Genomic DNA, 26,685 nt, shown 5'->3' with positions numbered 1-26,685 from the left:
CATCCATTTACAGATTCATTCACCAAACATTTGTGGACTATCTCCCTGCTCAGTGCTGAGTAGACGAAGCTGATACAGATAGAGGAACAGCTCTTATGGGGGCTTCATTCTTTTCAGGAGACTATGATTAGTGTCTTATGTGATGTGTGCCCAGGAGGTGTGCCCTGGATACAGGATCACAACAGATCCTAGGCATGGTGGGCCAGCAGAGAAGGCTATCTAGAGGAGGGATGCTGGGGCTTTGTCCTGAAAGACCACTGATGTTAACTAAATCAAGAAGTGGAAGAAGAGCGTTCCAAGTCAGAGGGAATCACTTCATCAAAGTCTGTGATTCTGGCTGCTTTTCCTCTCCAGGAAGTTGTCCAAAAGCTTAGTAATTAAAGAATGATGCAAGTCAGATCAGAGATATTCCAATACATTTCTTCCATTTTGCCTTCATTTTAGAGTAAGCATGACAGAAGAAATAAAATCAGATGAACATGGTAGGCAAGAAGGACAAGAAATAGGTCAAATCTTAAATTGCTCTTGGCAGGAAATAACTCTATCAATATAAACTAAAGGCTGGAGGAAAAGAGGAGTTCTTGGCCACAAAACACAACTTGCACTGAGGACAGTAATGCTGACATCCTGTTTCATTTTTCTGGGAAACAAATTAGCCTTGGAGGCCATGGATAACAGCCATAGTGGTCACTTGACACTCCCGGTATCTGGCCTCCACCGGAAGGGAGGCACCCTGTATGTAAGATCCACTCCTAAGAAGTAATACTGTCGTTGAACAAGAAAAGCATCAGACATTTGGCACATTATCTGAGGAAAAGGACTGGAGAAAGTTCTAAGAATGTATATTACCCATTCATCCCCCTCCAGTCAATAAACCCAAGTCACAGTTGTTACTGTATTTGTAAATGCATCAAACTTGCTGTGGTTCAGAGCTTTCATTTTATGTTGATTTGCCCAAATTACGAAGTTTCAGCCACCTTGCCTTTTACAAACTTAGAAACAGAAAGAGTTTAAAGTAAGGATTAATAGAAAGAGGAAGGAAGGAAGGAAGGAAAAGATAGAAAGAAAAATCAAGAGCTTTAACATGAAGTAATTTTCTGCCTGAAAGTTTTTCTTCAGTCTTATAGATTAGAACTGCTTGTGTCTAAACTGTCTGCAGTGTGTCCAAGTTTCAGAGATCTGCAAAGTGAAATCCCAGCACCACCATCTAACTAGAATCCTTACTATTAGAAAGCTAGTCCCTTCATCAGTAAAGGACATCAGCTATTGCCCGGGCTGATGAATACTACTTAAGGGTAGATGATTTGCTGTTTCAGAGGAAGAAGGGTTGGTGGAGTGACCTGTCCATCTCTCTTAACAAATCAGTCTCTAGAGCAACGGGGGTGCTACTGTTTGAGCAAATGACTCCTTTAGTGGTTGGTCACCAAGAGATGACCTACGGTAACCTAAGATCTCTGACTCAAGGCCCCTTAACGGCCAGGGTTCCAGGTCTCTTCCTGGAGGAGAATGCATTTGCCACTACCCTGAGCAACCTGCAGGTTTAGGGCTGCTGGCCACGGTCCTGAGTTTGCTTCCCTTCACAAAGGAGAGGGGTTGTGATGGCAGCAAACCAGCCTGGTAAAGCTCACCATCTGTTATTTGGAAAGCATTCATTTCCTCTAAGTCCCCAAACATCCAGATGTAAAGAAAACATTTCATCACAACATAACTATCTTATATTAGCATCAGAGAAAGATAATTTGGAGCAGTCTTCAAAGAAATGTAAGAACATGGCTGTTGGGAAGTGCCTGTTGGTCCAGTGGTTAGGACTGTGAGCTCTCACTGCCAAGGGCCCGGGTTCAATCCCTGCTCGGGGAACTAAGGTCCCCATTTGCCACATGGTGGGGCCAGAAAAAAAAAAAAAAAAGGCTGTTTTCAGATGCCAGTTTTCTCACACCTGGAGGAGAAGGTGTGCAAATCTCAGAGGTATGGGAACCCCCAAACAAGAGGAGAGGCCTCAGAAATCTCGTCTGGCTTGAGACAGGAAATAGGATACATGGTCACATGAAAAAGAGACACCACACTGCCTTGAAGTCTATTAATTTATTGGGTGAAACGAAATCATTGTCAGACATATTAAATTTGGTTTGGTTCAAGTTTGGCTGATGTCCATTTGCAGCAGAGATGAATGGAGGAGAAGAGAAGACACAGTGATGCTGGTAAGGGGACACTGAACAAAACCATCTTCTGTTAATTATAAAAGCGGGCATCACACAGCCAGCGTGAGTCAGTTAGCTGACGAGCAGGGATAAAACCAAAGCGAGAACTTTCTAGATAAGAGAAGCCAGAGCTTTCAGAGGACAAGATGCAGCAGGGGCTCGTTGGGAGACCAGCGTTCGGTGCTGAGCTGCCGGCTCACTTGGGGAACACAGTGATCACATCGTAGCCCTCAGGTGGAGTGACCCGCTCCCGGGCGTGCTTTTCACAGTAGATCTGATCCTCCACAAAGAAATGGCCCTTCTGTTTCAGGTTGGTGCCACAGTCGGTGCACACGTAACACTCAGGGTGGCGGTGACGGTCCCGCAGCTTCACAAACACGCCGCTGCAGGAGGGAGGGAGGAGAGGGGCTCCTTTAGTGACAAGCACCTGAAGGGGGCACCAGGCCTGGGGGCTCCTCCCAAGGGGCCCATGTGGCAGATCAGGGCCTCCTCCCAAGGGGCCCAGCTGGCAGATCAGAGCCTAACTGGCCTCCAGTCATAAAGGGGCTTTCTCATGCCTGGGGTCCAAAGATATTACCCTTGAAGCCTTCGGGAAGTCCTTCCCACTTCAACAGAGCAGCCCTGCTTTTTCTGGTTTTACATGTTCATACCCTAAGGGTTCTACAGCCAAGGAAAGCCTTCACCACCTGGCTCTGGGACACAGGACCTACCTGGCCTCTCTGCTCCATTTTCCAGGCAGGATTTTTCTCTCCATCACACCCGAAATGTGCAACATCCAGCACTTTCCACATTTTCATGGTTTACCCAACCTGCAGGGCCTCTGATGCCCTGGAAGGCAGATACTCACACAATGCCGGTGCCACACTTGTCACACATGGGCAGCTTCTGGGCATTTCCAATCGATGCAGCCACTTTGGTGACTGGAGCCTTAACACTTCTGAATCCTGAGGGCTTGTTGGGATCCCCTAAAAGGAGGAGAACACTTGGGTTGGCCGGAAGTGTAGGATTGCATAAGTATCATTTAGCTCTTTGAGATTCACTTATATGTATGTTCCAGCAAGGTCATGGGCACTGAAGTCAAACAGACTTGACTCTGCTGTGTGATCCTGGGCAAGTTACTTCTCTGGTCTGCAGTTTCCTTTTCTATGAAACAGGAGATCATTTCCCCTTCACAGTGGGACAAAAAGATTTAAAAAGACACATAAAGCCCTCCCTGGCACATGGTCAGCCCTCAAAACACAAATTACATTACATGCTGATTAAATACATGCAAACACTGATATGGGACTTAAAAATGCTTTATATAGATAGAAAAAAATAAATAAAAATGTCTGATAATCGAAAGGCAATGTAGTCAGATGCCAAAAGAAACCCACATTACAAAGAGAACAAAATCATTATAGTAGAGTGTGCTCCAAGCAGCCAGATAAAAACCACCTGCTGCAGGGCAGAGTCAGCAGCAGCCTTCCTGCAGTCAGCTTTCTGTGTACAAAACAAAGCTCCTAAGTTGCTGGGTGCTGAACTGCCTACAGCCCAGTTCATCACCTGTGTACAGCCCTGTGTTATGGTAGCTATTAATAATGGTAAGCTACGAAAATTACTGTTATCGCTATATATTTGGCTGGCTGTGTTTCCACATCACATTTTCTTTTACTGTGATGTGGCCTAGCAAGCATTGTTAGGTTTGTCAGCTATTTACACATGTCTCTCCGTCTGGACTGCAAATTACTGGAGCACCAGAACCCTATTTCATATATTTTTCAATACTCCACAGAGCCTACCACGGGCTTAACAAATAATAGAGGCTCAATAAATACACAAGAAATAGATGATGAAATGCCATGACAAATGCATGATGGTCCCCTCTTAGTCCAACATGCTTTGGCTCAGGAAGCTGGAGAAGTCTCTACACTCATGGTTCTGAATGGGCATCTGTGAGCATCCTGGGCACCAGGAGAGATTTCATAAAATTCACAGACCAGGCTCTACCCCACACCTGCTGAAGGAGCATCTCCAGGTGCAGGGGCCCCAGGATCCTGTTCTATACTCCAGGTTAAAATCCACTTCTTTAGACTAAAACAGCTGTTCTCAAATGCTGTTGTGCATCAGAATCACCAGGCAGGCTCATTAAAACCCGGATTGCTGGGCCCACTCGTAGAGTTTCTGATCAAGCAGGCCTGAGGTGGGGCCCAAGAATTTGCATTTTTAACAAGTTCTCAGGGGCTGCTGCTGCTGGTCCAGGAACCACACTTTGAGAACCACTGAATAAGAGCGAAAAATGGCTTTCTGTGTCAGGTGAGGGGGCGAGGAGAGGGTCATCCCGTATCTGCAGCCATGCTGGGCAATCTGGGGCCGACAGATGAGGGCCCTAGCTTGCTCGTCCTTTTCAAAAACGAGTCCCCATATGTTGGCTGGTGCTTCTGAACCAAAAATTGAGATTGTGTGTGACATAAGGGGCATTTAGAGTTGGCTAGGCGTGGTAGACTGTATATTTTATCTGCAGTTATCCGTACCCTCCCATGCTTCCCAGTAGGTCAGTGAGTCTCTACTGGTGGTGATCTTGTTCCCTAGCAACAGTTTTGGTTGTCTCAGTTGCAAGGGAGTGCTATTGGCATCTAGTGGGTAGAGGCCAGGGATGCGGCTGAGTGTCCTGAAACGCACAGGACGGCCCACCACAAGGACTCACCTGGCCCAAAGTGTCAGCAGCACTAAGGCTGAGGAAAACTTGCTCTTGGTGGATTATACTCCCCCATCCCATCGACTTTGGGTTTGACCACAAGACTTGCTTTGGCCATCGGAGTGTGAGCAGATGTGAGCCCTGTTTGGGCAGAAGCACGACGTGCACTTGTGTGGCTTGGCCCTAACCCCACTGAGCTGCTGCCCTCTGCCATAGGAAATCTTGCCATGTGCAACAACACGGATGGACCTGGAGGGCATGACGCTTAGTGAAATAAGTCAGGCAGAGAAAGACAAATGCTCTGTTATCACTTATATGTGGAATCTAAACAATAAAACAAATGAATAGAACAAAACAGAAAGGGACTCACAGACATGGAGAACAAACCAGTGGTTACCAGTGGGGAGAGAGAACGTGGTAGGCAAGATAAGGGTAGGGGATTAAGAGGTACAAACTACCGTGTACAAAATAATAAGCTACAAGGATATACTGTAAAGCACAGCAAATATAGCCCATATTTTACAATAACTTGAAACAGAGTCTAATCTATTAAATCACTATGTTGTACACCTGAAACTTAGTAATATTGTACATCAACTATACTACAATTAAAAAAAAAAAAAAAGAACAGCAAGCCCTGGAGAGTGACACCGCTCTCTGCTGGGCTCCCCGATAAAGCCCGCCTCGCTGCAGCTTGTTCAGCTCTGCAGCGCCACCTGCTGGCTTCATTTTCTTCTCTCACCTATTCAGCCAACACTGCAAATGCAAGAGAAATTTCCCTTCTTCCTTCCCTCTCCACTAGCTTACAGTAAAAATAGCTCCCTTCAGACTGGGCTACTACAAAAATGTTCAAATATCTCTCCTTCCAATGAACCTTGCATCTCAAAGCTTTTGGGAAAAATGTGAAAATGAATGGAGTAAAGCACAGCCTTTTTACTATCCACTTCAATGCTCAACAACCCTCTGTGACTACATTACCTATAGAATCAAATTCATGGTCCTTAACCTTGCACCTGGTGGTCCTCCATGATCTGACTGCAGACCATCTGAGGATTTTCCTGGAAGCCTGGGAACCAGCCGAAATGAGCCTAGATACTTCCTGAGCAAGTCTCCAGCTTTCTTATCTCAGAGCCTGGGGTCCCCACTGTGTTTCTCGGTCCATGATGGCTGGGGACAGATGAATGAATAAACAAGATGCGGTGTATACATACCACAGAATATTATTCTGCCTTAAAAAGGAGGGAAATGCTGACACACGCTACAACATGGGTGAACCTTGAGGACATTATGCTAAGTGAAATAAGCCAGGTACAAAAGGACAAATACTGCATGATTCCACTCATATGAAATACATGGAATAGTCAAATTCATGGAAACAGAAAGTAGAATGGTGGTTTCCATGGGCTGGGGAGGAGGGAGCCATGAGGAGTGGGTGCAGAGTTTCAGTTTTGCAAGATGAAGAGTTCTGTGGATGGACAGTGAAGATGGCAGCACAACAGTATGAATGTCCTCGGTGCCATGGAATCATATGCTTAAAAATGGTTAAGACGGTAAATTTTGTGTTAGGTGTATGTCCCCACAGTGAAAAAAAAATACAGCCTCCTTCTCCCTGCAATTTTTAGAATTTGATCCAGAGCAAGAGAAAGTGTGAGGAACCCAGGACCCTTTCTCCTAGTCCAGAGGCTGAATTTCACCCCAAATGAGAAGACCCACATTGAGTCTGGAGATTTATCACCAAGCCCTGCTGCAGCCAGACCTCCCTTGGGGGCCTCACTGACTGTGTGCCTGGCACACTGCACGCACCGTTTCCCTTAAGGCTTTAAACTATCTGTGAAGTAGCCATTATTAGCCTCACCAGATGTGTGCAGAGAGAGTAGGACTTAGAGAGACGAGCCACTTGCTGGAGGTCTCGTGGTGCGTCTCGGGCAGATCCTGGACACCAGTGCTGGTGGTGCAGCGCTGCTTCATGAACCACAGGCCTTCTCGAATGACAGTAACCCTCACGGAGTGCCTTTACCATGCACCAGCCACTGCCCTGAGCTTTGACCATTTCATCTCAAATGAAAACAGGTATTTGAGCTCCCTTACTTGAGAGCCTTCTGCATGTGGTAGATGTCTGGATTGGAACTTATGCTGTTCCATTCAGTGAAAATTTAATGCAAGTGCATATTAAGAGATAAGGGAGAGACCACAAGATCTATTATCTCCCTTTTCCTTTTTAGCAAAATTTTTATTTTCTTTGGAGCAAGAAGATATCCAGCCATCCAGCCCAGGCGAGAAAAACTATAATTCTCAGACTCTCTTGCAACTAGATGGGGCCATGTGACTAAATTCTGGTCAAAATATAAGTGGAATAGTCATGTGGGACTTCTGGGAAAAAGAAAGCTGGTTCCTCTGAAAGGGGGATTCCCCAATTAGCCCTTCCCCTATTCTTCCTTCCTGGTCCCTGGAAGTAGGCATGATAGCTGGAGCACCAGCTGCCAACTAGAACCATGAGGTAGCCTTGAGAATGGAAGCCACTGGCTTGGCAGGTAAGAATACCGGATGGAAGGGATGAAGCATGAAGAGCAGGGAGCTGCCACCTCAGGGCAGCTCAGTGATCCTGGGCTTCAAGTCCTTCTCTGTTACCTCTGTGACCTGAGGCCATGCAGTGAGGTGAGCCCTGCAATGTCTGTCTATGTTCTACTTTGGGCTGGAATGGACTGACTTTTCCTCTCTTAACTGAAGGGTTTTGCACCCACTTACTCAGAGTATAGTTGTGGTTTCTCACGTTTTGAAAAACCATCATCCTCTAGGGTTGGCCCCCAAGTCATCTGTCAGTTGGGCTAAGGCTGGAACTTAATACAGAGTATATGACTCATTCCTTCCAAACTGCACAGGTACTCCAAGCAAAGGGGGAAATTGCTGGTAGGGACAATATCCTTCTAGCATAAAAGAAGAATTTTCCTAATATCCTGTGCTTGTAAATTGCCAGTTTCTCTAAAGAACCACCCAAATGGGGAGGAAGCTGGGGTGCGGAGTGTGTTCAGGAGGGAACTTTCAGCTCAGGAAGGACTCCTGGGATGCCAGCTCTGCAGCTGGGGGCTTCCTGGAGGAAGGTGACTCTTCCAGAGGGCACTCAGCTCTGACCCTCACTGGCCGCCCTGGGCAAAGAACCAACCCCTCAGGAGCCTGGCTGAAGCAGGTCTCAGAAACAGAACAACCAAGTGTCCCTCCCAGAAGTACCAACTCTCTTCACAGGCAGGCACACTGGGAAGAAGAGAGCAGGAGAAGGCAGGGCTCCGGTGAGCCTTGTGGAAAGGGACAGCGCAGAGTGTGGAGGGTTGGGCCTCATTGAGACCAGGAAGGGCTGCAAAACCCAACTCCCCAGAACTCACTGGTAGTTAGGCTGATGGTGAGAATCAGAGGCACTTGTGAATGACCACGTGGGAGGTGGGCAAGCCCGAGAGCTGTCGCTCACAGGTCACCTTTGTGAGAAGGGGAAAAAAACATCTCTTCTGGGCTTCCCTGGTGGCGCAGTGGTTGAGAATCTGCCTGCCAATGCAGGGGACACGGGTTCGAGCCCTGGTCTGGGAAGATCCCGCATGCCGCGGAGCAACTAGGCCCGTGAGCCACAACTACTGAGCCTGCGCGTCTGGAGCCTGTGCTCCGCAACAACAGAGGCCGCGATAGTGAGAGGCCCGCGCACCGCGATGAAGAGTGGCCCCCACTTGCCGCAACTGGAGAAAGCCCTCGCACAGAAACGAAGACCCAACACAGCCAAAAATAAATAATAAATAAATAATTATAAAAAAAAAAAAAAACTCTTCTGCAACACACCCATCTGCCAGAAATTTCTCCTTGTTGTTGTTACAAAGCTATTGAGACAGCTTTGCTGCCACCCACTTGAAAATTATCGTAAGAAACACAGAGTGTATGATGTGTAGAGGGCAAAGACTATCTCCTGAGACCTGCAGAGCCACATGTGTGGCCCTGGGCACCTCGGGCATTGGAGCTCACGTGTGGACAAGCTAAGGCTGGCCTGGAGCCTCTTGATGAGGTCTCAAACATCATAACAGTTACGAAGCACCTACTGTGTGCCAGTCACAGTGACGGGTGTTTTGTGTAATTTATAACATTTGATCCACACACCAGTCTTAGAGGAAAGGATGTTCATCCCTGATTGACATATGAGCAAACAAGCCTGGAAAGGTTCAGAGACTTGTCTAAGGTCACTCGGTGGGGGGATGTGGCCAAACTGAGGGCCCTCTGGTTCTCAGGAAGCCATCCTCCCTAGAGCAAGAACAAGCACATGGCCCCAAAGTGAAGTTCAGAGCCTGGCTTCACTACTGCTGATTCATTTCATTCTGCTTGTCATTCATATCCCATGGCCTTCACCCACTCACACGTGCCAGCCACCACAGAAACATGGTGTGTGGGCTCAAACCAAACCAGTGGCCAAGGGACAGACGACAGAATCCCACAACAGTCAAGCTCCCCATGTCCTCAGCCTCCCCATGCGCCTGTGACAGGAAACAGCTAGGCAGGTGTGGCTGGGAGCTCATTCATTCCTCCCCCCACTCCACCCCCCTTTTTCTTTTTTTTTTGGCTGTGCCTCGCAGCTTGCAGAATCTTAGTTCCCTGACCAGGGATTGAACCCGCGCCCTCAGCAGTGAAAGCACAGAGTCCTAACCACTGGACCGCCACGGAGTTCCCTCTTTCTTTTTTTAAAAGAGCTTTTAGCCTTTTAAGAGCCATGCCTTGCAAAGCACACTGTGTTCTTTCCACCTCTTCAGGGCTGTGTTCATCTGTGTTTCAGCAATGACTGCTCCTCAGCCCAGGCCTTGAACAAGAGCCTCTGACCCCCCGCCCCCTCACACACACGCACGCACGCACACACACACGACTGATTACCTTTCTCCTCAGACTCCAGGATTTCCTGCAAAACCAGGAATGAAGTGGACTGTTTCGGAGGCTCATTTAACTCTTGTTTCTCCTGAAGCATCTTGTAAACTTCAGATTCTTTGTCAATGACGAGTCCGCTTGGAAGCTGAGAATGGTCTAAGCTGTGAAGAATGTTTGCAAGTTCATTAGGACATGTCAGAAGTTAGGGGGAAAAAAATTCACCAGGCACCCCCTTGCAAGAGAAGGCACCCATGAATCAAAGGGTGGAGAGAAATGATCCCAATGGACGAAGCCTTCTCTTAATGCAGCCATAGACCTCCTGCCGATTCTGTGAGGTGTCTGTAGGCAGAGCTGGCTGCTGCTTCCAGACAATAAGAGGCTAGTTTTCCAGATAGTTTCAGTGATTCAATTACTTTTTAGCCTAATCCCATGGAATGGGAATGCCGTGCTTCTTTCAAAATTACATAAACAACATGATGTTGAAAGAAAATTTAGAAGAGGGAAAATGTCAACCACAATCCGAGCACTAAAAACTCAGCTGGGTCCCCTTAGTACGGGCTACATTCTTTCCCCAGAGCAGAAATCAGTGTTCTTTATTGCTGATGACATCGAAGGGCTCTCTCTGTCTCCATAAACTCTCCTAATTCTCACGGCAAGGAGCTCTGGTCTCTTCACCTACCACACAGAAGTAATAGTGTCTGCTCTGCTCAGTTCACACTGTTGTTGGCAAGGATGAGAAAGGCAAGAACTTTGTTTTCTGTTTTCTTGTTTTTTTTATTGGAGTATAGTTGATTGACAATGTTGTGTTAGTTTCAGGTGTACAGCAAAGTGAATCAGTTATACATATGCCTCTATCCATTCTTTTTTAGATTCTTTTCCCAAATAGGCCATTACAGAGTGTTGAGGAGAGTTGCCTGTGCTATACACAGGGTCCTTATTATCTATTTATATATAGTAGTGTGTATATGTCAATCCCAATCTCCCAATTTATCCCTCTACCTCCGCCCCCCCTTAACCCTGGTAACCATAAGTCTGTTTTCTACATCTGCGACTCTCTTTCTGTTTTGTAAATAAGTTCCTTTGTACCATTCTTTAGATTCCACACATGTGTGATATCACATGATATTTGTCCTTATCTGACTTACTTCACTCGGTATGACACTCTCGAGGTAAGTACTTTGTAAACAGTGAAGTGCTGTTCCGTTGAGCGGGGGACAGAGGCCTCAGCTCGGGCCCAGGGACGGGGCAAGCCAGGCCTTGCCGCCCACACCTCCCCCTGTCCTTCTGGGCTCCCCACGACAGGGTGAGACAGGCAGAACTGGCGGCCTCTTTGCCCCAGGGCCCATTTTCCAGGGGAGACACCTCTGCTGCCTGGTTTCGGGGAAGGAGGAGAGTGAAAGGAGGTAAACTCCAGTCCGCTTTACCTGTGAGGTCTGTCCTGAGTCCCACCCCTTTGCACCACCCCCTCCTCCCCTGTCCCAGCCATGCCATCTGTTAACAGCACGGCTGACCAGCTTCGCAACTTGTCCCTCTGCCGCCACTCTCAGCCCCCAGGACCGCCTTACTTTTTTGACCAGAGGCCAGAGTGGTACTTTAAACACGAGAATCAGACTGTGTGGGGATGTGGCTCCAAGTGTTCCCATCTGACTCAGAAGCAAATAGTCACAGTTTTAGTAACAAGACACAAGCTTAACCAAATTCACCTCCTTTGGAGTAAATATTCATTACAAAAAGTAGAAAGGCCCTACAAGATGTGGCTCTGCTCCCCTCTCCAAACACATCGCCTGGCACCCCTTGCTCGCTCCAGTGAGACCAGCCTTCATGGGGTTTCTAGGACACACCAGCCTCAGGGCCTTTGCATATCCTGCTCCCTCTGCCTGGAACGCTCCCTCCCCAGAGAGCCCCGTGGCTCCCACACTTCACTCGGGTCTCTGCTCAGATGTCCCTCCTCAGAGAGGGTCCCCGACCCTCAACTTAAAACAGTCCACTCCATCCCTGTCACTCTTCCCTTTGCTCTGCTGCATCTTTCTCCATGTTGTTTCTCACTCACCATCAATTATACTTGTTTCTTTATGGTCTGTCTTCCCCTGGAAAGTAAGCCCCATGAGGGCAGGGCCATGGCCTGCCTTGTTCACCACTGTGTTCCTGCCCTGTATCAGTGCCCGGCACAGGGCTGGGGCATGGTAGGTGTTAGAGAAGTGGATTAAGTGCCTCTCTCCTCCTCACTGCACCCTCTCCCTGCTCCTGTGGGGTCGCAGGGAATCCCCCAGGGCTGTGCCAGGGACATGGGCAGTCCAGCCTCCTGGGCCCAGATCACCTCCTGCCTCTCAGCCTCGGCTGCTTTTTCAGAAGCCTCCACCCGCTAGGGAAGAGGGGCAGTGTGCCCAGTAGAGCCAGAGAGGAAATACCAGATGGTGGTGCAGTTTATCACCCACCCATTGCATAATCAGTTCACATTCCATTTTAAATGTGACTCAAGGCCCCGGCTGGAAGCAGGGTCACTCGCATCAGTGAAGCTCCAGGTTTTCCCTTTGACTACAACCAGGTTCTCACAATAGAGGACAAAGCCCTCAAAGAGTGACATCTTTTCTGCTGCTCTCAGGGAAGGTCAAAATGTAAGTAGAGAGATTCATCAGCTGGTCACTTGTGCGGGCCACGGTGGGGGGGAAGGGAAGGGAAGCCACCACCCCTGCCCGTCCACAGCCGCTGGTCTCTGTCCGTGTCTCTTTCCCTCCATCCCCCAGGCAGGTGATGGGCCACCCTGAGGAGCGGTTGTAACCAGGGGCCACAGTCTTCCTGTGGCCCACCTTTTTAGCCCTGTTGTCTGAGATACATGCTGGACTCTTTCTTTGGGTCTTGAGTTCTGAGCTTGCCCTATAATAAATGTATTATGTTATTTCGACAAATATTTTTTTCTATTACACTTAGAACTATTTTAAAATCAAGATCAGACCGTGGAATGTTCTTGGGGAGAATTTTTCCCCTTCTTTGGTGTATGTTGTTATGTCTGGAAGCCACCAAGGGACTGCTAAAAATGACAGAAGCCAAACTACAAGGTCATCACATATTCTTCCAGCAAATGGTCTTGGAAAGTATTTCCATGATTAGTGAAAAGAAAACAGCTTACTATTTATTCTCAAATAATGATAATATCTTTCTACCACTTGACAATTTATAAAGCACTTTCAATACCCATCGCCTTATTTGAAGCATTGATCTGCTTAATTCAAAGATAATATCCTAAGACCCAAGTCTTAGATGTTAGACTATCAGATATAGACAAATGACATCACAATATATTAAAAAAAAAATTCTAGGACAAAAACATGCATGAGAAATGGAGCCCCCAAAAAAAGCATTCTCACTTTTTATATATAGTAACAGCATTGAAAGGAAGAATTCTATAGTGATAAGCTCTCAAAAATATGAGCTACATGACTGAGTCACCAGGGGAAAAACTTCTGAGAGTGGGTCACTAAAAGTAAGCACAGTCTTCTAAACCCAGTCTTTACAATTTTAATAACAAAATACAAGATTTTAATCAAATTTAACTCCTTTGGAGTAACTATCCATTACACTCTTCATGTTTCCTGCTTCTTGTTTCTCCCTGAGTCAGACTTGGTGCTGAATGTATGCCAGTTCCCTAAATGTTTGTTTTCTTCCAGTCTTTTAGGCCCTGACCACAGGGCCTGTCTCCCCAGGGATATCACAGCCAGGTGGCGCTCTGCCTGACGAGGTGGCTGACGTAGCTGGGTGTTTAAGGCTGGTGGTCTTTAGAACGTCAGAAGAAAACTCCACTTGAGCTCATTTCCAAGAAGAGGATTTCAGAGGCTGAGCCTGCAGACCTTATGTGACACAAAGGCCTGTTCCAGCCAAAAGAGCAGCTGGGGTGAAGGTCAGAAGGTCAAGGAGAACAGAGGAAAAGCACACCCATGGTTTTGGAACAGCAACCCTGGGATGAGCATCTACTCCATCAAAACAGTGAAGTGACTAGAGTGGGGACATAAGAGACTCTTTAATTTTTTTTTTTTTTTTTTAATTTTATTTATTTATTTATTTATTTATGTCTGTGTTGGGTCTTCGTTTCTGTGCGAGGGCTTTCTCTAGTTGCGGCGAGCGGGGGCCACTCTTCATCGCGGTGCACGGGCCTCTCACTGTCGCGGCCTCTCTTGTTGCGGAGCACAGGCTCTAGACGCGCAGGCTCAGCAATTGTGGCTCACGGGCCTAGTCACTTCGCGGCATGTGGGATCTTCCCGGACCAGGGCTCGAACCCATGTCCCCTGCATTGGCAGGCAGATTCTCAACCACTGCGCCACCAGGGAAGCCCTTTAATTTTTTTTTTTTTAAACTTGAGCCATCACCCATGGCAGCAACTTAATCATCTGTATATAGATCTCAACTAAAACAAGGAAGCCATAAGAAAAAAATTCCCACTGCTGATAAAACCTTAATGGCATCATTTTCTCACATACTAAGTCAGCTTTGGTTCTGAACTAAAACTGCCTGTGTGTGTGACAAAGTTTGGGACGCAAAGAGGGATTACTTGAATTACAAGATGCATCCAGACGGGAGAAGACATTCTCTTCATAAAAATCGTTTTCCCATCTGGGAAGATGGAGTAGACATAAGTTTCCCTATTCCTCCCACTAAGTACAACTAAAAACCTTAGACATCCTGTATAAGATGAACACAAGAAGACTCGGGGGGCTTCCCTAGTGGCGCAGTGGTTAAGAATCCGCCTGCCAATGCAGGGGACACGGGTTTGAGCCCTGGTCCAGGAAGATCCCACATGCCGTGGAGCAACTTAAGCCTGTGTGCCACAACTACTGAGCCTGCGCTCTAGAGCCCGCGAGCCACAACTCCCGAGCCCGTGTGCCACAACTACTGAAGCCCGTGCACCTAGAGCTCGTGCTCCACAACAAGAGAAGCCACCACAATGAGAAGCCTGCACACCACAACGAAGAGTGGCCCCTGCTCGCCACAACTAGAGAAAGCCCGTGCGCAGCAACAAAAGACCCAACGCAGCCAAAAATAAATAAATAAAATTTATATTAAAAAAAAAAAAAAAAAGACTCTGAAAGGGGGACAGAAGAAGGCAGACCAGCCAGATACCTTGGGACCCAAGGAATGACAGTGGTCATACACTCCAGGCTCCAGTAGGGAGCCCGTATGTCACCCCCACCCAGCAGTGACAAGGCCACCACTCACCTGCAGTGAGTCCGTGGAGGCCATGTGGGTAGCCAGATCTCCCACTCCAGCAATAGTGAGCAGCCTCCAGTAACCTCCAGTGTCAACACAGCAGAGTGGGGAAACTGGCCTTCTACCCCCACCTTGGTTAAAACCACTCCTCAAGGTGGCCCATCACCTGACCTGGGGATGGGAGGCTCCCACAGTCCCCTGAGGGTGGGAGGGAGAGAGACAAGAGCAGGGACCAGCAGCTGTGGACATACAGGGGGTGGTGGCTTCCCTTCCCCCCGCTGCAGTCTGTTGCAAGTGACCAGCTGGTAAGTCTCCTCTACTTAAATTTTGACCCTCCCTGAGACCAGCAGAGCATGTTCATTCTGTGAGCTTCATTGCTGTTACTGACCCTGCTTCCAGCTGGGAACCTGAGTACTTCAAGTGCCCCAGGAGGCTGACAGGAAAAAGAAAAAGAGAGGAGAGGAAGAAGTAACTTGGGGAGAATTACCCAGGGAAAACCTATACCTCAGTTTTCTTTCTTTTTTTTTAAATTTAATTTTATTTTTTATTTTGGCCATGCTGCGTGGCTTGCGGGATCTTAGTTCCCCTACCAGGGATTGAACCTGGGCCCGTGGCAGTGAAAGTGCTGAGTCCTAACCACTGGACTGACAGGGAAGTCCCTCAGTTTTCTTTTTAAAATGACATGTGAGCTAGTTATACAATGAGTGGATGCAAAATGAGTGAGTAAACATAATTGGCATAATTCATTTGCACTTGTAAAAGTGTCTTCACCCCTAAAGATAAAGTGGTTAGATTTGCTGAGAAAACTGTTGGTAGCCATTGCCTGCATTCTTGAACCTGGGAGACAGCCTGGCAGACTGCAGAGCATATCGCTTTATTTCTCACAAATTAGAACTTGTTTACATACAAACCTATCCTTCTGTATTGATAAATTGCACCACCATCTGATATTTGTTCTTTGGCTCCACTGGGTACACTGTCCCTCTTCCCTAGAGGGTGGAGGCTTCTGAAAAAACAGCCGAGGCTGAGAGGCAGGAGGTGATCTGAGCCCAGATATCCAGAAAAGGACTAGAGGATATGCTGACGGCAAATAAGCTCATGAAAAGATGTTCAACATCATTACCCACAGGGCAAGTGCAAATTAAAACCACAGTGATACATTACTACACACCTATGAGAATGGCTAGAATAAAAAATAGTGGCAACACCAAATGCTGGAGAGGATACAGAGAAACTAGATCAAACATTGTAGGTAGGAATGTAAAATGGTACAGATATTCTGCAAAACTGTTTGGTAGTTTCTGTAAAATTAAACATGTAACTACCTTATGACCCAGCAATTGTACTCCTGGTCATTTATCCCAGAGATGAAAATTTATGGTTACACAAAAACCTGTTCACAAATCTTTACAGCCACTTTATCCATAATAGCCAAAAATAAGACACAACCCAGATGTCCGTCAATGGGTGAATGGTTAAACAAACCGTGGTACATCCATACCATGGAATAAAAAGGAACAAAAGAGGATAGAACAACCAGACAGAAGATTTATAAGCAAACTGAGGACCTGAACCACACTATAGACCAGTTGTACCTAACACAGAACACTGCACCCAACAACAGCAGAATATACATTCTTCTCAAGTGCACACAGAGCATTCTCCAAGATAGATCACAGGTTAGGCCACAAAAAAGTCTTCACAAATTTAAGAAGACTGGGGGCTTCCCTGGTGGCGCAGTGGTTGAGAGTCTGCCTGCCAATGCAGGGGACACGGGTTCGAGCCCTGGTCTGGGAAGATCCCACATGCCGCAGAGCAACTAGGCCCGTGAGCCACAATTGCTGAGCCTGCGCGTCTGGAGCCTGTGCTCCGCAACAAGAGAGGCTGCGATGGTGAGAGGCCTGTGCACCGTGATGAAGAGTGGCCCCCACTTGCCGCAACTAGAGAAAGCCCTCGCACAGAAACGAAGACCCAACACAGCCATAAATAAAAAAATAAAATAAATAAAAAAAATAAAAATAAAAAAATTTAAGAAGACTGAAATTACCAAGTATCTTTTCTGACCACAGTGGAATGAAACTAGAAATCGGCAAAAGGAAAACTGGGAAGTTCACAAACATGCGGAAATTAAACAACCCACTAATGAACAATGAGACGAAGTCACAACAGAAATTAGAAAATATTTTGAGACAAATGAAAATGAAAAAAATATATCAAAACTTACGGGACATAGCAAAAGCTGAGAAAAAACATTATAGTAGCAGTAATGCCTAATTTAAAAAGAAGAAAGATCTCAAGCAAACTTTACACCTCAATGAACAAGAAAAAGAAGAACAAACTAAAGTTAGCAGAAGGGGACTTCCCTGGTGGCACAGTGGTTAAGAATCTGCCTGCCAGTGCAGGGGACACGGGTTCGAGCCCTGCTCTGGGAAGATCCCACATGCTGCGGAGCAACTAAGTCCATGCGTCACAACTACTGAGCCTGCGCTCTAGAGCCCACGAGCCACAACTACTGAGCCCAGGTGCCACAACTACTGAAGCCCGCGAGCCTAGAGCCCGTGCTCTGCAACAAGCGAAGTCACCGCAACGAGAAGCCTGTGCACTGCAACAAAGATTAGCCCCTGCTCGCCACAACTAGAGAAAGCCCGCGCACAGCAATGAAGACCCAACAGAGCCAAATAAATAAATAAATAAAATAAATTTAAATAAATAAATAACGTTAGCAGAAGGAAGAAAATAATAAAGACTACAGCACACATAAAACAGAAAAGAGAAAAACAATAGGAAAAATAGAACAAACTTAAGAGTTTGGTTTTTTGAAAAGATCAACAAAATTGACAAACCCTCAGCTAGACTAAGAAAAAAAGGAGAGAAGACTGAAATAACAAAAAATCAGAAATGAAAGAGAAGACACTACCATGCCTATAACAAATAAAAAAGATCATAAAAGACTATTATGAACAATTATATCAACAAACTGGATAGCCTAGAAGAAATAGATAAATTCCTACGAAGACTGAATCATGAAAGAAAAAAAAAATCTGAACAGACCTATAATAAATAACATGATCGAATCAGTAATCAAAAATCTCCTAACAGGGCTTCCCTGGTGGCGCAGTGGTTAAGAATCCGCCTGCCAATGCAGGGGACACGGGTTTGAGCCCTGGTCCAGGAAGATCCCACATGCTGCGGAGTAACTAAGCCCGTGCACCACAACTACTGAGCCTGCACTCTAAAGCCTGCTCCTAGAGCCCGTGCTCTGCAACAAGAGAAGCCACCACGATGAGAAGCCCGTGCACTGAAATGAAGAGTAGCCCCCGCTCACCACAACTACAGAAGGCCCGCACACAGCAACGAAGACCCAACACAGCCAAAAATAAATAAGTTAAATAAATAAATTTTTTTTTAAAATGTCATAAAAAGTCTTTAAAAAAAAAAAAAATCTCCTAACAACAAAAAAGCCCAGGACCAGATGGCTTCACTGGAGAATTCTACCAACTATTCAAAGAAAAATTAACACCAATCCTTCTCAAAGTCTTCCCAAAAAAACGGAAGAGGAGGGAACACTTACAAATTCATTCTATGAGGCCAGCAGTACCCTGATAGCAGAACCAGACAAAGATACTACAGGAAAAGAAAACTACAGACCAATATCCCTGATGAATATTGATGCAAAAATCCTCAGCAAACTGAATTCAACAGCACATTAAAATGATTATACACTATGAGTAAGTGGGATTTGCTTCTGAAATGCAAAGATGGCTCAACATATAAAAATCAGTCAGTGTAATTAATACACTATATTAACAGAATGCAGATTAGAAGACAAAAACCACATCATCATTTCAATTGATGCAGAAAAAGCATTTGACAAAATTCAGTATACTTTCATGATAAAAACACTAAAAAAACTAGGAATAGAAGAAAATTACTTCAGCATAATAAAGGCCATATATGACAAGTTTACATCTAACATCATACTCAATATTGAAAAAGTAAGTTTCTCCTCTAAGATCAGGAACAAGACAAGGATGCCCACTCTCACCACTTCCATTCAACATAGTACTAGAAGTCCTGACCAGAGCAACTAAGCAAGAAAAGGAAATAAAAGGCATCCAAATTGGAAAGCAAGAAGTAAAATTATCTTTGTTCACAGATGACATGATCTTATATGTGGAAAACCCTAAAGCTTCCATACACAAAAAGAATTGTTAAAACTAGGACTTCCCTGGCGGTCCAGTGGTTAGGACTCCACGCTTCCACTGCAGGGGGCACAGGTTTGATCCCTGGTCAGGGAACTAAGATCCCTCATGCCACAGGGTGTGGCCAAAAAAAAAGAATTGTTAAAACTAATAAAGGAATTCAGCAAAGTTGCAGGACACAAAATTGATACTCAAAAATCAGTTGTGTAGAAACACAGAATACTAACAAAGAATAATCCAAACAGAAAATTAAGAAAACAATCCTATTTACAATAGCATCAAAAGAATAAAATACTTGGGAATAAACTTAGCCAAGGAGGCAAAAAACTTGTTCTGAAAACTATGAAACAACAATGAAAAAAGTTGAAGAAGACAAAAATAAATGGAGGGGCTTCCCTGGTGGCACAGTGGTTAACAATCTGCCTGCCAGTGCAGGGGACACGGGTTTGAGCCCTGGTCTGGGAAGATCCCACATGCCACGGAGCAACTAAGCCCGTGTGCCACAACTACTGAGCCTGCGCTCTAGAGCCCGTGAGCCACAACTACTGAGCTCACGTGCCACAACTGCCAAAGCCCGCACGCCTGGAGCCCGTGCTGCGCAACAAGAGGGGCCACCGCAATGAGAAGCCCACGCACCGTGACGAAAAGTAGCCCCCACTCGCTGCAACTAGAGAAAGCCCGCGTGCAGCAACAAAGACCCAGCGTAGCCAAAAATAATAAACAAATAAAATAAATAAAATTTAAAAATTAAAAAAAAAGAAAAATAAATGGAGATATATCCATTTTCATGGATTAGAAGAATTAATATTGCTAAAAATGTCAATACTACTCAAAGTGACGTACAGATTCAATGCAATCCCTATCAAAATCCCAACAGCATTTTTTGCAGAAACAGAAAAAAAAAAATCCTAATATTCATATGGTATCTCAAAGAACCCCAAATAACCAAAGAAATATTAAAGAAGAAAAACAAGACCAGAGGTATCACACTTCCTGATGTCAAAACATAGTGGAGGGGAGTTTCCTGGCGGTCCAGTGGTTAAGATTCGACACTTCCAACGCAGGGGGCACGGGTTTGATCCCTGGTCAGGGAAGTAAGATCCCACATGCCGCATGGCAGGGCCAAAACAAACAGGTGTGGGGGGTGGGGTGGAGAGGAGACCATATTGCAAAGCTACAGTAACCAAAACAGTATGGTACTTGCATAAAAACAGACATATAGACTGAAGGAACAGAATATGCAGCCCAGAAATAAACCCTGGTATATAAGGTCAAATGATCTTTGATGAGGGTCCTAAGGATACACAATGCAGAAAGGATAGTCTCTTCAATAAGTGGTATTGAGAAAGCTGGATATCTGTGTACAAAAGAATGAAATTGGACCTTTATCTCACCATATACAAAAATCAACTAAAAATGAATTGAAGACTTATTGTAAGACCTGAGACCATAAAACTCCTAGAAGAAAACAGGGAAAAGCTTCATGGCATTAGTCTTGGCAATGATTTCTTGAATATGACAGCAAAAGCACAGGGATCAAAATCAAGTGGGACTACATTAAACTAAAAAGCTTCTACATAACAAAGGAAACATTCAACAGAGTGAAAAGGCAATCTACAGAATGGGAGAAAATATTTGCAAACCATGTATCTGATAAGACGTTAATGTCCAGAATATACAGAGAATTCCTACAACTCCACAACAAAAAAACCCCCAAATAACCAGGTTTTTTTAAATGGGCAAAGGACTTGAACTGACGTTTCTCCAAAAAGATACACAATGGCCAACAACCATGTGAAAAGATGGTCAACATCACTATTCATCAGGGAAACACAAATCAAAGCCATGAGACATATCACCTTATGCCCATTAGGATAGCTGCTACCAAAAACCAAAATAAAACAAAAAACCAGAAAATAACAAGTGTTGGTGAGGATGGAAAAACTGAAACCCTGTGCACTGTTGGTGGGAATGTAAAATGGTACAGCACTATGGAAAACACTATGGAGATCACTCAGATAATTAAAAATAGAACTACTGTATGATCCAGCAATCCCACCTCTGGGTATATATCCAAAAGAATAAAAATCAGGCTCTCATAGAAATATTTGCATACTCATGTTCACTGCAGCATTGTTTACAATAAATAGCTGAGAGGTGGAAGTAACCTAAATGTCCACTGACAGATAAATGGATAAAGAAAATGTAGTATATTCAGATAATGGATATTATTCAGCTTTTAAAAAAAAATCCTGTCCCATGCTGCAACATGGATGAACCTTGAGGACATTATGCTAAGTGAAAGAAGCCAGTCACAGAAAGACAAATACTGCATGATTCCACTTATATGAGGTGTCTAAAGTAGTCACTCTTAGAAACAGAAAATAGAATGGTGGTTGCCAAGGGCTGGAGGGAGGAGGGAAAGCGGAGTTGTTCAATGGGTGGAGAGTTTCTGTTTTGCAAGACAAAAAATTTCTAGAGATCTGCTGTACAAGAATATGTATGTAGTTACCACTACTGCACTGTATACTGAAAAATGGTTAAGATGGTATATTTTATGCTGTGTGTTTTTTACCACAATTTTAAAAAAAATATCTTTCAAACAGAAAAAAAAGGAACTACTGGTACCTAAAACAACCTAACTAAAATCAGATAAATCTCCAGTGAATGATTCTGAGTAAAAAAAGTCAATATCTGAAAGTTACATACTGTGTGATTCCATTAATAACATTCTTGAAATAACAAAATTACAGAAATGGAGAGCAGCTTAGTGGGTTGCAGGGGTAAAGTGGGGTGCAGGGGTGGGAGGGAAGTGGGTGTGGCTATAAAAGGGAAACATGAGGAATCTCTGTGGTGATAGAAATGTTCTGTATCTTGGCCATATAAATGTCAATATTCTAGTTTTGATTTCATGCTTATGGTTTTCAGGATGTTACCATTGATGGAAACTGGGTGAAAGCTATAGGGGATTTCTCTGTTTTGTTCCCTGTAAGTGCAATATGAATCTACAATTATTGCAAAATAAAAAGTTTAGTTAAGTTTAAGACAAATTTTCTCCAAATGATGGAGGCTAGACACTAACTGGAAATGATGTAGAGGAGATTTTAGTACGTGATTTTTATGTAGGTGGGGAGAAAGGATGTAGGCTGACTCAGAAAAACTGTTCAAGTCTGAGCTGCCCCAACCTGGTTACCCCAATGTTCACCAAATACGCAATTCTGAGAAACCCTGTGTAATCATTTTTGGAAGGGGAGCCTGGTCAGAATGTTCCCTAAGTTTTAATCTTTTTTTTTTTTAATTAATTAATTAATTTATTTATGGCTGTGTCGGGTCTTCGTTTCTGTGTGAGGGTTTTCTCTAGTTGCGGCAAGTGGGGGCCACTCTTCATCGCGGTGCATGGGCCTCTCACTATCGCGGCCTCTCTTGTTGCGGAGCACAGGCTCCAGACGCGCAGGCTCAGTAATTGTGGCTCACGGGCCCAGTTGCTCCGTGGCATGTGGGATCTTCCCAGACCAGGGCTCGAACCCGTGTCCCCTGCATTGGCAGGCAGATTCTCAACCACTGCGCCACCAGGGAAGCCCCCCTAAGTTTTAATCTTCAAAGGCCTAGATGTTGGATCTAATAAGAAACCAGAGGAGTAATTTTGGGCACCAGGAGAAGAGGGAGGAACATCCAGACCCCCAAGCCAGTTCTCTGTGGGCAAGTTTAGTTAGAGGGGCAAGCAGCCACCTTCATGATGGTTTTCTTCTGACCAAGCTCCAGTGAGTCAGGGCTAATATAATCCCTCTGGTATCAACTGAACAAAGAACAATGAATGCTTCCCTTTATTTCCACTGTACCTGCTTAGAAATCTGCCTCATGAGTTTATGGGGGGATCACCTGAGAACACAAATTGGAAGAGCTAGTATCTTGGGACTCTTGTGGTGGCTATGGGAGCCCAACTGATTATTCCATGAATACCACTCCATCAGGAAGGTAATCAATTGTACTGGTTGGCTGAACTTAAGCTACAGTGCTGGGAAAGAAAGAAACTTACCCTAAGTTACAGCAAGATCTTCTCCATGATACTTGTCTACATGCTTCCACCCTCTGGAGCCCCTAGTACTCAGAAGTGATGGGTATGGAGCTCCTCATGCATGCTGAAATCAGTAACAAGTAGCATTTACTGAGCACCACCAGAGGCCAGCCCCCAGGCTGGATAGTTTTTGCACATAGCATTGAAATTTCCCAATAACCTGGTGGTGAGGTAGTTCGTATTATCTGCTTTATAGATGAAGAGACTGAGTTTCAGAAGTTACGTGGTTTGCCCAAGGTCCCACAGCTAGCAAGAGGCAGAGCTGGAATTCAAGCTCAGGCCCCTCTATCTATAAAGCCTGCACCTTTAAGAAAGTATCAAGCAGTATCACATATATAATGAAATCCAGGCCCCAAATCACCAGAAAATGACCAGAGCCCCTAAACTCAGTGGAAAGGGGTCAGAGGGCAGGTGAAAGCTTTCTGCTGATCAGAGCCACATTTCCTCCACCCACTTGGTACACAGTAGGCACTCAGTAAACAACTGTTAAGCTGAACTGACCCAGAGTCCCTCCCACTCAACCGTGTGTGCTGGGAGAACAGGAGGCAGATGGCGGGCACCTCTTGCCTGCCTTCCCCGTTGAATTTGGCAGTGGCAATGCTCTCTGTGTTCTTGTCTGACAGGGATGGGGCCCTGGGAAATCCTACAAGACAGATAGCCACACACACACCAGGCTGCTTTGAAGGGCATGCGACAAAGAAACTCAGAGTGTGCCCCAGGGTATCCGTGATGACCTCAGATGCAAAGTATGAAGTGAGCCAATTCTGTAACCTCAGCGAATTTCACAGACTAAACAGTGGCGGGTGAACGCTTGTGACTTCTGCTGACAGAGCGGCAACATGACCTGGTAGCTGCTGGGTTTGCACAAGAATCTTCCTTCACTGATATGCACAAGTGGCCTCTCTAGGAACAGACCAGTAAGCAGAGACCCACACACAGGGCATTTCCTCTGCCAGGGGTTGCCGGTATTCCCACTGTTGCTGGATTCATCTTCAAAGAGTTTGGGATGGAGCCGAAGCTGGGACCCCTCTGCTGAGAAAATCTGGAAGGAGACTTGTGATAAAGACTCAGAGGCTGCTGTAGCCAAGAAAGTCTGCCACAGGCGGGGAGAGGGGCTGCAGGAAAGGCTCGCACAGTGTCCAGACAGTAGAGATTCAATTGTTTCAGATTGGAGGGAGGGAACAGGCGGGGAGCAGGAGAGAAGAAGAAAGAAGACATTAATAAAAGAATAACGGCCAAGGCCATACTAAAAATACTTCCCTGGCACATATTTCTGCCAATGCATAGCAGCCTTTCAATTAAGGATGTGTCATTTCCTGGGTTATTAAATCCAGATCATGGAACATTCCACTCTGGGACAGTAAAAGAGGGTCACGTTCTCAGCCTCCCCCAGCACAAAAGCAGCAAAGAATGGGGATCATGGCTCTCGGTGTTTCCACCACTCAACTCCCCACTGAGCTGCTTGGGAGAAAGCTTCCCTTCCGTGGAAGCTTAGGGGGGCCCAGCATGGCGCTCTTTCTCAGGTACCCCATAGGCCCCACAGTCACCGTGAAGGGCATCATCATCATCTCAAGCCAGTAGGGGCCTGGCAGGACTCAGAATTGAAGGACGAAGAAGTATTAGTAGCCATTTTGCCTTGGTTACTACAATAAATGCTGGCGACCTTTAACATCTTATAAAGCCAAAGTCACACGGCAGAAAGTCTCCCCTGCTAGGCCCTGCGAAGCTTAAAAGGAAATTGCAAGGCCGTCTCAGTGCTGGGCACAGAGACCTGCATGCAGCAGGTGCCCAAAACACCTGCCTCCCTTTTTCGGGGAGAAGGACTATGTGCACAGTATGATCAAGGGGCTCTCGAGAGATCAGGGGGCTCCCCACAATAGCTCTTTCCAAACATTTAAGTAGTTTGGCACCTCTTGTGCCTTAACCTGTCCTAAACTGCATCTGCAGTAGCGGGTTTGCCATTTAATCACCCTAACAGCTGGGCAGAGTCTTGTTAAAGGTGAATTGAGAAGAAATTGAACGGCAAAATTGGCTTCAGAACTAGTATAAGAACTGAGTATTCCAACCCTAAATGAAACAAAAAGACAACCTGCAGACTGGGAGAAAATATTTGCAAGCAATACGACTGACAAGGGGTTACTTTCCAAAACATGCAAACAGCTCATACAACTTAATATCAAAAACAACCCAATCAAAAAATGGGCAGAAGACCTAAATAGACATTTCTCCAAAGACAACATACATATGGCCAACAGGCACATGAATGGATGCTTAACATCATTAATTATTAGAGAAATGCACATCAAAACTACAATGAGGCATCATCTCACACCAGTTAGAATGGCCATCATCAAAAAGTCTACAAAGAGGGACTTCCCTGGTGGCGCAGTGGTTGAGAATCCACCTGCCAATGCAGGGGACATGGGTTCGAGCCCTGGTCCAGGAATATCCCACATGCCGCGGAGCAACTAAGCCCATGCGCCACAACTACTGAAGCCTGTGCTCTAGAGCCCAAGCTCTGCAACAAGAGAAGCCACCGCTATGAGAAGCCTGTGCACCGCAATGAAGAGTAGACCCCGCTCACCGCAACTAGAGAAAGCCCGCATGCAGCAACGAAGACCCAACAACAAAAAGACCCAATGCAGCCAAAAATAAGTAAATAAAAAAAAAATTAAAAAAAAAAAAAGTCTACAAAGAACAAATGCTGCAGAGGGTGTGGAGAAAAGAGAACCCTCCTACACTGTTGGTGGGAATGTAAATTAGTGTAGCCACTATGGAGAATAGTGGAGGTTCCTTAAAAAACTAAAAATAGAGCTACTATATGATCCAGCAATCCCACTCCTGGGCATATATCTAGAAAAGATGAAAACTCTAATTTGAAAAGATACATGTACCTCAGTGTTCACTGCAGCAGTATTTACAATAGCCAAGACATGGAAGCAACCCAAGTGCCCATCAACAGACGTTTGGTTTAAGAAGATGTGATACACACACACACACACACCCCTGAATATTACTTAGCCATAAAAAAGAATGAAATAGTGCCATTTGCAGCAACATGGATGGACCTAGATAGTATCATACTAAGTGAAGTAAGTCAGACAAATATTATATGATATCACTTACATGTGGAATCTGAAAAATAATACAAATGAATCTATTTACAAAACAGAAACAGTCACAGACACAAAAAACAAATTTATGGTTACCAAAGGGGAAAGGGGGGGAGGGATAAATTAAGAGTACAGAACAGATAAACACCACCATATATAAAATAAATAAACAACAAAGATTTACTGTATAGCACAGGGAACTATATTCAGTATCTTGTAATAACCTATAATGGAAGAGAATCTGAAAAAAAAAAATGTATATATATATATACACACACATATAAAAAACCGAATCACTTTATACACATAAATACCTGAAACTAACATAAGATTGTAA

General features: G+C 45.2%; 1 protein-coding gene across 1 annotated transcript in view; it reads right to left on the bottom strand.

The window, feature by feature from the left end:
• Positions 1-2,067: 2,067 nt before the first annotated feature.
• PDLIM1 (PDZ and LIM domain 1) overlaps positions 2,068-26,685 on the bottom strand; it is a 47,330-nt gene continuing 22,712 nt past the window's right edge. Inside the window, exons 5-7 of the mRNA XM_082423909.1 lie at positions 9,769-9,920; positions 3,046-3,163; positions 2,068-2,581 (exon numbers count right to left, since the gene is read on the bottom strand). Of these exons, the coding sequence (XP_082280035.1) occupies positions 2,395-2,581; positions 3,046-3,163; positions 9,769-9,920 (457 nt within the window). The 3' untranslated portion in view covers positions 2,068-2,394. The remainder of the gene's footprint in view (positions 2,582-3,045; positions 3,164-9,768; positions 9,921-26,685) is intronic.

This window comes from Balaenoptera physalus, assembly GCF_965194825.1.
Source record: "Balaenoptera physalus genome assembly, chromosome: 14".
Taxonomy (NCBI): Eukaryota; Metazoa; Chordata; class Mammalia; order Artiodactyla; family Balaenopteridae; genus Balaenoptera; species Balaenoptera physalus.
The sequence above is the reverse complement of the archived record's forward strand: the minus strand, read 5'-3'. Positions and strand labels throughout refer to the sequence as shown.